Genomic DNA, 12,460 nt, shown 5'->3' on the forward strand with positions numbered 1-12,460 from the left:
GACTGAATGAACACTTTTTAAAGCTTTTACTGTACAGCTCTGTTCAGAGTGAAGGAATCTATCTGCACATGAAATCTGCTCATTGAAAATTGTCCCCAGTGTCCAGTAACAGGAACACGTGCCAGGCACAGAGCAAAACCCAGGATACAGGATCCAGCCCTCTGTCTATACGTTACTATTATTGTTATAATTTCATTTTATGTTTTTATTTAAAAAACAATATTTTCCCTGTAAGCCAGCGCTGGTATTAAACTTTTGTTTTTGACTATGTATTTTATCAGTAAATGGAATAGTTTTTCGTTTGTGTCCAGAGCGAAGAAGACAAGCAATGTTCGAGGAGCAGCTGTCCTGCTGTGCTTTGTGTCAGGACGTCCTGAAGGATCCGGTCTTCACCAGCTGTGGACACTGGTTCTGCAAACAGTGTGTCTGTTCATACTGGGACCAGTGTGCTTCATCAGGAGACTTCTTCTGTCCCCAGTGTGGAAAAATCCCCACAACAGAAGCTAAACGGCAGACAGCCAGTGAACCCAAAGTGCAAAGTACGATTGAACATCTGTCTGCTGATAGACTCATTTCTGAAAACTCGACTTCTTGTGTTATGTAGGAGTTTTTTTTCTCTTTAGTCTCATTGATTTTCTGTCTTTCAGCAGATGTTGGTCTGCAGGAGGTTTTAGATGAACATAAGATCAGTCTGAGGAGGAGATGCGAACGTGTGACTGAAGGAAGTTATGAAACAGGAAGTAGAACCCTCCTCAGCAGGAGCTACACTGAGCTCTACATCACAGAGGGACAGAGTGAAGAGGTTCATACCCAACATGAGGTGAGGCAGCTGGAGACAGCTTCCAAGATGGAGGCTCTTGATGACACTCCAGTCAGGTGTCACGACATCTTTAAAGCCTTACCTGACCAACAGAGACCCATCAGAGTGGTTCTGATGAACGGCGTCGCTGGTGTTGGAAAAACCTTCTCAGTGCAGAAGTTCACTCTGGACTGGGCAGAGGGCTTGGAGAACCAACATGTCAGTGTGGTGGTTCTGCTTTCATTCAGGGAGCTGAACCTGATCAGAGATGAGCAGTACAGTCTTCTGGAGCTGCTCCATGTTTTCCATCCAACATTACAGAAGGTCACAGCAGAGAAGCTCGCTGTCTGTAAACTTTTGTTCATCTTTGACGGCCTGGATGAAAGCAGACTTTCATTGGATTTCACCAACAGGAAGCTGCTGTCTGATGTCACAGAGAAGTCATCAGTCAGCCAGCTGCTGACAAACCTCATCCAGGGGAATCTGCTTCCCTCGGCTCTCGTCTGGATAACTTCCCGACCTGCAGCAGCCAATCAGATCCCTCCTACATGTGTTGACAGGGTAACAGAAGTACGAGGCTTCACTGATGCCCAGAAGGAGGAGTACTTCAGGAGGAGATTCAGTGATGAAGAGCTGTCCAGAATCATCTCCCACATGAAGACATCCAGGAGCCTCCACATCATGTGTGCTGGATCCCTGCTACAGTTCTGGAGCACATGTTGACTACAGAGCAGAGAGGAGAGCTGCCCAAGACCCTGACTGACATGTACTCATACTTCCTGCTGGTTCAGACAAAAAGGAAGAAGAACAAGTACCACGAGGGACATAAGACGAGTCCACAGGAGCAGACAGAGGCTGACAAGGAAGTTCTCCTGAAGCTGGGAAAGCTGGCATTTCAACATCTGGAGAAAGGAAATATCCTTTTCTACCAAGAACACCTGGAGCAGTGTGGGCTGGATGTCACAGAAGCCTCGGTGTACTCTGGAGTTTGTACAGAGATCTTCAAACGAGAGTGTGAGATCTTCAAGAAAGCAGCCTACTGCTTTGTTCATCTGAGCATTCAAGAGTTCCTGGCTGCAGTCTATCTGTTCTACAGTTTCACCCACAGAAAGACAGAAGTGCTCCAGGACTTCCTGGAGAGAGATTGCGAATACAAAAACAGCTCCCCATCTATGGATGTCTTTCTACAGAGAGTCATGAAAAAATCCCTTCAAAGTAAAAATGGCCACCTGGACATGTTTGTTAGCTTCCTTCATGGCTTCTCTCTGGAGTCCAACCAGAGACTCTTAGGAGGTCTGCTGGGTCGGACGGAGAACAGTCTAAAAAATGTTCAAATAGTCATGAACAATCTGAATGAGATGAACAGTGATGAAATGTCTCCTGACAGAAGCATTAACATCTTTCACTGTTTGATGGAGATGAAAAATCTCTGTCCATTAGGAGATCCAAGAGTTCCTCAAGTCAAAGAACAGATCAGATAAGAAACTCTCTGACATCCACTGTTCAGCTTTGGCCTACATGCTGCAGATGTCAGAGGAGGTTCGGGATGAGTTGGATCTGAGGAAATACAATGCATCAGAGAAAGGAAAACGGAGACTGAGCCCAGCTGTGAGGAACTGTAAAAGGGCTGGGTGAGTCCAAATGTGATTAACATTAACAATTCAGACAGTATAATTCAAAGTAGGTTCATTTTTTTTATATCGTCCTGATGATATAATCATCCAGGTAAGGGAATTCCATCTGGACGTAGTGTACTAAACAGTACATTTGCACAATGAGCAAAATAACACCACTGACTAACAATGAGGTCAGTTTCATGATCATTAATTGTCATGACCATTGATCAATGGCCTCCAGCGCCATTCACAGACAGATTAACATCTATCAGCTTAGTCTATTTCAGCATCCTACAAGTATTTAAAAATCATCAGATTTTGATTATCTACAAAACATATGGTAACCCATTTCCCCTCTTTGAACGTAAGTATCTAATATTAACTATCAATTTCACATGCTTTGTTTACATCACCAGTCTCTAAATGACTTCTGTGGTTTAAAAAGAAAGAACCCATGTGTATGCTAAGCACAAGTCTGTCACAGAGAACACCATTAACCAAAGGTCTGAAAAACATTTAAATTCCATCCTAAATTTATACATGACTCTTGCAGCAAACAAAGATAATCGTTCACAACTGGAATTGTTTAATGAGTAACCCAGTACAAAAATCACATTAACACAGTGGCCAGTAAAAATGTTATTTGGATCCAGATGATAACTTTTTGGAGCCAATTGCAGAATCAGGTCATGTAAACAAACTGTGCACAGCCTGAATGCAACTTAAGTCCCTTCTGCAGATTAAAGCTAAACAATTATTAAAATAATTAAAAGAAAGAAGATAAGCTGACATGTTAGTGGGATATGTTCAACTGTCATCAAATGTGTAAAGTAGATCTAAAGGGTAATGTTTGTCCTTACAGACTTTGTGGCTGCAGACTCTCAGAGACTCACTGTGAAGTTGTGGCCTCAGCTCTGAAGTCCAGCCCATCCCATCTCACACAGCTGGACCTGAGTTACAATGAACTGCAAGATTCCGGAGTGAAGCATCTGTCTGCTGCATTGGAGAATCCAAACTGTAGACTGGAGCACCTGAGGTCAGGTCACAGACTTTAGTTTAATAAGATTTGGGCCAATGGCCAAGTTTTGTGTGTTATGGCAGTCTAATCTGGTCTTCCTGTTCTTAAATATAACCAGTGGTTTGCACCCTGTTGTAAATTTTATTTGTACATTGTACATAGAAGGCATCTCTTGAGTGTAGACTTTGACAAAGATACGCTTTGAGGATGTTCTTGACTTGGGTAAATGTTGTGAGTCATATCTTCTTCACCAGGGAAAGAATTCTATCAGTATCCACTCTTCTGTGGTTTTCCAGGAATTTTTGCTATTGCTGAGCTGAAAATTGCATCATGTCATTTTTAACAATATATCAGATTGTTAATGTGGCCACACCTAAAGGTTCTACTATTTTTCTGATAGATTTTTTTAGCCTGACAAATGCCTACATATATCATATGTAATATATACAGCTTTTATGTGTGAGCTGATACTAATTTTGCTATGAGACTTGACTGAGGACAGCAGCATGTTTGTTGATCTGTGTTGACATGAGTTATTGTTCAGGAGTTTGAACCACAATTGCAAAAGGACAAGGTCACTCTACTCATTTATGGAAATCTTACTGGTTATTTATAGTAATACTGAACTGCACAATTAAAAATGTAAATGTTTGTGCAATAACTGGATTCTTGATTCTTGTTATTCTTACTTTAGATTGAAGGGCTGCAGGTTGTCAGAGTTCAGTTGTGCATCTCTTGGCTCAGCTCTGAAGTTCAACCCATCACATCTGAAACATCTGGATCTGAGTGACAACATGCTGCAGGACTCAGGAGTGAAGCAGCTGTGTGGTTTTCTAGAAAGCCCGGAGTGTAGACTGGAGACTCTGAGGTAAAATTCAAAATCTTGGTCTGTCTGCAGAATTTGTTCAAAGTTTTGTCTAAAAACTAATTTTCATTTTATTTGTATTGAAGTCCAAATGACTGTCTGCTCCTCAAAGAGGAGCTTATAAAGAAGGTTTATAACATTCATTAGCACACTGTACAAATTAAATTAATTACTGTGCCTAACATGGGTTGTACTCAGTGGTTGAGAGGAGAGGTAGAAACACTTAGCAGGACAGTCAGAAAAACTCACGACCACACTGGTACTGGGAATTCCACAGTGCTTGTCCTTTAATGCACACTCTCTTAATCAACCTTACAAGGCCCAGTCTAACGGCTACTGTTTATCATACATGAAGCACAGTGTTTCTACAACCCGTAACGTTGCAAATTGTTAGAGGGGTAAAACATATAAAGTCCGTGTCTGTCCACACTCTCACGTGCTAGCACATTGCTCTCATACTCCACAGAGGGCAGTGGCGCATATTTCTGACCTTAAATTGTCTTAAAGAGACACCACACCATTGTGACTGTTACAAGCTTATCTCTGCGGTTGAGAAATTTATTGTTAGTGTTCTCTGAGGGGTATTCGCTTTACTAGCCCAATGTTATACACTTGTTATCTTCTCTACAAGTTAAACACATTATTACGTTATTAAATAATAAGTTTTGTTTGGTAACAACAAGTAATTTCATCTTCTGCTGAATACATTTGCAGGTTGGCTTATTCACCCTTTCAGAATAATCCCTTATCTCCTTTTTCATTTCTGCTATGGTGCCATAATCCTGATATTTTTTTTAATGAAAAACTCCTTTAAGATGTTCATTGCAGCCAGTATAGTGTCTGTTTTCACGACCTTTCAAACTACTGCTTTACACACTGAGCTTTGTCACCTCGACTGTTTTATTGTTTTCCTTTTTTTCCATACTCTTGCAAGGTTGGCATCCCAGTATACTATTATTGTGATACTTCAAATAATACTCAGAAGAGCAATGCAAAAAATGTCTTACACAGTGGATGCCCTAATTTTAAGTCATAATTGATTCAGTTCAATTCAGTTCCATTTTGTTTGTTTATATAGAGGCAAATCACAACAACAGTTGCCTTGCAGAATTTTATATTGTAAGGTAAAGACGCTACAATAATACAAAGAAAACAGAGAAAACCCCAACAATCATATGACCTCCTTTGTGCAAGCTCTTTGGCAAGAGTGGGAAGGAAGAACTCCCTTTTAACAGGAAGAAACCAGGCTCAGGGAGGGGCGGCCATCTGCCACAACCAGTTGGGGACCTATGGGCCTATGTTGTTTATTTTCTTTGAATGGAACTGACCCAGAGCCAGCTTTTATTTGTTTGTTCATACACTTCCTTCCAAATTTAGTTTGGAAAATGTACTTGGCATAATAAAGGTTCAGTGGCCATTTGATGAAGAGTTTGATTTGGGTCACTACAGTAATGCTGTAAATATGCACATGTAAAACCTGAAAACCCTGGATCAAATTATCTGTGATTTTAATGTATATAATTTTTTTTCTTATTCAGACTGATTCGGTGCAATTTGTCAAGGACCAGCTGTTCTTCCCTGGCTGAAGCTCTGAATGCAATCCACTCCTATCTGAAGCTTCTGGACGGGAGTGAAGCACCTGTGTGGTTTTCTCAAGAGTCCACAATGCAGACTGGAGACTCTGAGGTTAGACACCATGTTTTAGTTGTACACTAGGATGAATATGATATGAAGTCTCAGCTCTGAAGTCCAACACCTCCCATCTGAAACATCTGGACATGAGTGACAACAAGCTGCAGGATTCAGGAGTGAAACAGCTTGCTAGCCTTGTGGAGAGTTCACACTGTAGGCTTGAAACTCTGAGGTCAGTTTACTTTTTTATCTGTTGCATCCATTATCCTTATGTAAGGACATCTGGATTAAGTGGATAGAAGCTGATAAGATAACAGTCCATAATTACAGAAAGCTAGAAAAAAAAAGCTTATTGGTTAGGAATAATTATTCTTGAGCTGCACATTTAGAACCTGAACACATCTGGTTGGATTATCAATTATTTTATCTCCACATTTTATTCTTTACTCAGATTAAGGGGCTGTGAATTGTCGGAAACCAGTTGTTCTTATCTGGGCTCATCTTTGAAGTCCAACCCCTCCCATCTGAGACATCTGGACCTGGGTCACAACATCCTGGAGGATTCAGGAGTTAAGCAGCTGTCTAATCTCATGAAGAGTCCGCATTGTTTACTGGAGATTCTGAGGTCAGTAAACGATGGTAGTCGGTCCACGCGGTTTTCAGGAACACTGAACTGAAGTTAGTATCAACCCTTCGGCATTTCCTGTAAACCTGCAGGCTTTCATGAGTACAACTGAGAGGAGAACAGTGATAATAACTTATGTCAAGCAGTCACATTCAACCAGAAGCTTGCTGTGGTCTTGTGTTTGAGTTGATAACCAGACAGTTGCTTTTGTTGTGTCCGAGAGAGGTCCAAGTCCAGAGTTTTGTGTATTACTGTTAAAAGCGGAACAAATATAGGACTGGGACCAGGGGACATCAGTCAGTGGTGGACAGATCAGCAGGAAATGTCAGTTTGGGGTAATGACAGGGCCGTGTGCGGGAGTGCTGTACGCCAAATGCCAAATTGGCGGACAGCAAACAGCGTCCCCAGGCGTTGAGGTGGAGCCCGTCTGCCCCAAAAAGATGCCTCCTCTCCCAGAAGGCATCAAAATTGTTAATAAAACCCACACCGTGGGAGACACAGGCAGAGGAAAGCCAGGTGTTAAGGCTGAGCAGCCGGCTGAAACTGCCTATCCCTCTGTGGGGGTGGGCCCGGAGATAAAAGCACTCACCTGCAACTGACCAAGGAGGCTGAAGAGTTGGAGGAAGTCCAACTTCAGCAGCTCAGATTGCTGTTTGGGGATGTCATTGGTGCCGATGTGGATGATGAGCCGGTTGGCCTGTGGGTGGGACGCCAGGATGTTGTGAATTCTGTCCACTATGTCAACAACGGTGGCTCCCGGGAACGACAGCGTGAGCGCCCCCCTCATCCGCACGTTCCTGACAATGGAATCCCCGAGGACCAGCATGGAGAGAGGAGGTGCCACCGGGGGCTGCTGGCCCTAACAAATTTCTGCAGTAATGAAGCCTGTGGGGTGCTCAGTTGATTAGACTTGATGCTAAAAGCATCTGCAGGTCTGTGAGCCTCAAGCTCAGCATGTTCACACCAACATGTTAACATGAAGAACTAAGAGAGCGCTAGCTACACTGCACAGCCTCTCCACTGCTGCTCTGAAGAGCTCTGAACCTCTGCTGTATTTTATACTGGATGTGCTGCACATAAACACTTATTCAGTGTTTCTTTTTCTCTCCACAGATGGCTGCCATTTTGGTAAATGGGGTAATGCATGTGCTGAGAGAAGATGAACTGAGTCCACAGATCCACAGAGGTCGAAGCAGCAGCAGTTTGTGCATAGAGTCTCTCACTGTTCCATGTTACTGGGATGTGGTGTGTCAAGTAGAGCTCCACCCATCAGTCACTGATATAAGAATCGGAAGAAACGCATAAAACTATGAGTGCTGCAGTGCAAAATGTAGACAATGTAGAGCCAACCATGTGAACTCCACCATGGAAGGATAAACTGTAATTATACCCATGATATCATTGTATCATACAAGAAGCACCCTGTGTGTTTGCCAGGCCAGCAGTGCTTCTTTGCTTTGCTCATGTATAAAAAGATGGACATGTATGATCATTTATAATTTATTTCTTTTATTTTCATTATAATACTGTATATGATCAGGTGATGAAAATTTCTGTTCATAAACAGCAAATAAATGAATAATAAACATGTATTTATTGTTCTTCTTCTCTTCATCTACATACTCACTGTATAAGACAAAGTGATGGGTTACAGGCACTGTTAGCATCACTGTCTGACATTTAGTCACAATTGTCTCAAAGTCCCATTGCGCTAAAAACTGCTTAACATAGATGTAATGTTGCCATTTGTTTTAAGATCAGCTACTGCACATAATTTATATAACTTGTAAGCATGTGAGTGACATAAAAATAATTCCTAAAAGCTTCATAGATGTTGATAAAGTTTAATCCAGCTTGATTGATGCCTCTAGCAGGAGTTAGGGAACAGACATACATATTTATGCTACAATGATTATGGTAAGATTATACCTGGGATGTCAGATTGACTATGACAGTGTGCATATGTAGGTTGTGTGTAGCTTTACATCATTTCCTTAGGGATTAATAAAGTATTCTGATTTTTTTTTATTTTTTTTTTATTTTTTTGCATTAACTTCAGCCACATGAAATGTAAAAAGAAATATTCTGAAAGGATATTTCTTTTATTTTTATTTTTTCTGTCATGTTTTTTTTTTTTTTTTTTTTTTTTGCTGAAGTATTTGATATTTGAACATTTATACATCTGTATCCCTAGGGGTTAAGAAAGTGAGTCCAAGTTCTTTGTGGGGATTTAAGCAGTTTTTATGACAGAGAAAAAGCGCAGGTGTTTGCAGGTGTATATTTTTTTAATTTCCTAATGACACTTTTCGGCATCACTCTTTAAGCTGGCTAGAAGAACAACAAGCATTAATGTGTCATTGAAAATCTTTGTACTACAGTCAGTCATCCACCAGAGGACGCTGCTGATCAACAAACGGCTCTGCTGACGGGCCTCGTGAGGATGGAGCGGTTAGTAAATAAAAGTTCGCCGCAAAATCTGGATTAGCAGCCTAACACACTGCACCCCGAGGCTCCAGGAGCTGCATGCTCATCCATCAGCTCTGCCCGTGACAGTTTGATTGGTTACATATGTTTTCTTATATGCAACCAACATAAACTACAATACCACATGTGCTCAGCTTCTGTCACATAACCTGCCTTCACAAAGAATCAATAAACATTTTTTAATGTGCAGATAACTTTTAAAAACTTGCTGAAAAGCTTGACTAACATGAATGAAGTTTAAAAGCAGTTCACCGTATGTTCTGCCACATACAGAAGCCAATACTCGGCTCATACTCAGCATAGAGGACATGTGATCAATCTGACAGAACCTCTGTGCTTGTCTAAATACCGACCGATCATAGACGTTCAGTCCTCGCCATCACTTTCATGACAGACTGAGCCAATCGCACAGAGAGCGTGCCACCCCGCAGTGACATCCTAAACCTTATGATGGTCTCTGGCACAGCCTGGTGGACTATTTTCTGGTTGACACCAAAAACCACCAGTCTGCATAAAAAATGCAGCATTTGCTGCAAACAAGAACACAAGTTATCAGTGACTAGTCCAACTAACGGTCAGTGAATACTGAGATTAGGATTTTCCTGAAGTGGGTATTGTATTGCTATCTGATTATCTTGAAGTATACTTTGTCAGACCTTTGTGTATAATTTTAATTAGAATAAAAGTGCCATTCAAATGCCTCAATCTAAGTAAAAAAAACTTGGTCTTTTAGTGTGATCTCATAAGGGTAACTTTGGGTGATCTGAGCAGATTGGAGGGTGAGTTCACTGATATGCACTAAGAAATATGACCTATAACCTAATCCAGATCTGATGAAAATAAGAAATAAATAAGAAATAATCTCATCATCAATAAAGTGTTCTTTTGAATCATGTCTTTTTCTTTTACACTTTAGTTTTACTTTGAAGGCGCCGGAAGTGAGTGTGGCGGCTTTATATCTGGAGCTGAAACTTTCTCCTCTCATTTAAAGTTGCTTCCAGCGGAGGACGGACCTTCGCCGACAGCTCGCACTTTTACAGCCGCAGTCGGGTCACGGGCGCATGGCCATGGCCTCCATCGTCTGCCGGGTCCAGTACTTGGAGGACTCGGATCCGTTTATCTGCACAAACTTCCCCGAACCTCGGAGACCTCCGACGGTGAACCTGGAAGAGAACCTGCCGCTCAGCGAGCAGATCGCCGGGATCCACAAGCTGCTGGAGCCGCCGCTGAAGGTGGGTCACTGACGGGACTACCTGGTTAACGCCAGTCCTGCCGGGGAGCTTAAACCTTTACGGGGAAACCTGCGAAACCGGACCGGACAGAGAGGCTGGGGTGGGAATAAGTTTTAAATGCCTCGAATTATCCGAGGCAGGCGACAGTTTTCAGGTGTCAAAGAGGCGTTTATGATGTTTGCTGCAGTCCAAAAACACACCGGACTTTAAAATCATACAGCCTGGTGCGTCCGAGTTGGAGCCGAAACGCGAGTCGTTCAACAGGATAGCAGCTGTTATTCCTTTTACACATTTAATACTGAAATCAATACAAGTGTAAGAGAAACAGGACTTTATCGACCTGCTCCTCATTAAAGTAGAAAACGTTTTAATTAGACTTATATCCGTTTCTCTTTTTTCAGTCTGATTTTCCACGTGAGAGCTTTTTCCTTAGTCCCAAGCCCCCTTTCTCTGTCAGGGATTCAGAATCGATCAGAACATAATCAATAAGGCTTAACGTCACTGCAGGGTTATTTTCACAGCAGAGGCATTCAGCAGCACCCTGAGACAAAATAAAGCCGTCTGTTTAATCGAGATGGAAAAGGGGCAGAAGGCAATATAAAACTGCATAATGTGCCTTCAGAAAGATGAAAGGTTAGGAACTGAATAAGTGCAGGTGCAGTGAAGGTAAGCTAAGTGGAAAAGGTTAAATTAACGAACTGTAACTCCAGGTTTATTTCGGGGACAGAAGGTAGACCTGAATGACCCCACCGGGAAGTCTCAAAGGAAAAAACCAAAACACTCAGCACCCTGTGCGCTCAGACTGAAATGTCAACAACATTTTGTACACTTGGTTATCTTCCCTAAAGGGTGAACCCTGCTGACTCTGTGTTCATCACGGGTTTAAGACCAAATCGTTTGTCTTTCATCAAAAAGACCATTTTATGTCATCTTCATTTAATGCCTGAAAGCTGTGGGGGGACTTGTGTCCTATTATTTCCCTCTCAAACCGAATGATCAGGCCGTGTCATATTGTAAAGACCTCATAGAATAATATTATTCAGCCTGCAGGCTTACTTGTGGTTCCTGCTTTTCTGAAAGTAGAATGGGAGGCAGACCTTAAGGGTCTCTTCCTGTTTAAAGGAAGTTCTTCCTCCCCACTGTCACAAAGTGCTGCTCATACTGGATCTTCTGAACATTTGTATCACTGGGAAGTGTCTGCAGGTGATTGTTGTGAACAGGGACTGTATAAATAAAACTGGATTGATTCAAAATGAAGAAGTAGTCTTCCTGCCCTTTGAAGCTATGTATGTGCAGTTTTGCCTCATGAAATTATTGTGAGAAGTCGTGTTGCTCCGCTTCTCAATGGTCCATTCTGTCAGGGAGCTGAAAATGTGGCTGAAAATGGTGAATTTAATGCGTCGTTGTTTGGAAAAGCGGAATAAGCTTCGTGGTCCTGTTTCCTGTTGCTTGGGTGACTAATGATGCTTCTTTGTGCTAAGGAGTCTGTTTTTCCAAACAGGAAGTGACTGCAGCGTCATGTCACTCAGGCTCACTCAGCATTATGTCAGCATGCTGTTACACTGCAGTTAGTCATGTTACATGTAAGCACACATTCCACAGTTCTGATGGTCTGAAGTACACGGCACAATAAAGTGATTGCGTAACATTGCTGACAAAAGCGGCGTCTGGTTTAAGCGTCAAAATGAAATGAGCTTAATTTTAATGGGCGACTGTCAGAAACATCTAAATGACTTTTGGCTACAGAGTTTACGATGGGCTGTAATACAAGAAGCTTTTAATTGCAGCCTGTTAAATGAAGATTAGCAGCAGTGTTATAATTCAGTGAGCCCTGATGGTGCCAGTGTTGTGGGACTGTCTGACATTATGAAGCATTATGAAGCTGTGGAAACTTACAGGCTAACTTCAGAGCAGCGATTTCTCTGAGGCTGGATGGTTTTCGTGACAACCGCTGTACACGAACCTAATTTCCACAAAATTTCCAAGAAGCTAAAGTTGCCATCTTTGATTTCACTCGTACTAAAGCTCCTTGAGAACGTTATTATTTACCTGACTTATCAAGAAAAGCAAGGGCTGTTTTTAAAGCTGCCTTTTGTAATGACACTCTGCACGTTTTAATTAGTCCGCTGTCAGAAGGGGTTTATTACAAGTCAAATATTTATTTATTCATTTATTTATTTATTTTAGCT

At 41.8% G+C, this 12,460-nt stretch overlaps 1 protein-coding gene and 1 pseudogene across 1 annotated transcript in view; both read left to right on the forward strand.

Annotated features, from left to right (window-relative positions):
* Nucleotides 1–328: 328 nt before the first annotated feature.
* LOC146639260 (protein NLRC3-like) lies at nucleotides 329–6,607 on the forward strand (annotated as a pseudogene).
* Nucleotides 6,608–10,046: 3,439 nt separating this feature from the next.
* fhod1 (formin homology 2 domain containing 1) overlaps nucleotides 10,047–12,460 on the forward strand; it is a 50,533-nt gene continuing 48,119 nt past the window's right edge. Inside the window, exon 1 of the mRNA XM_085358208.1 lies at nucleotides 10,047–10,271. Within this exon, the coding sequence (XP_085214334.1) occupies nucleotides 10,101–10,271 (171 nt within the window). The 5' untranslated portion in view covers nucleotides 10,047–10,100. The remainder of the gene's footprint in view (nucleotides 10,272–12,460) is intronic.

This window comes from Diplotaxodon limnothrissa, linkage group LG1 (assembly GCF_057381915.1).
Source record: "Diplotaxodon limnothrissa isolate DT_005_m linkage group LG1, D_limnothrissa_male_GT1.1, whole genome shotgun sequence".
In the NCBI taxonomy this organism is placed as follows: Eukaryota; Metazoa; Chordata; class Actinopteri; order Cichliformes; family Cichlidae; genus Diplotaxodon; species Diplotaxodon limnothrissa.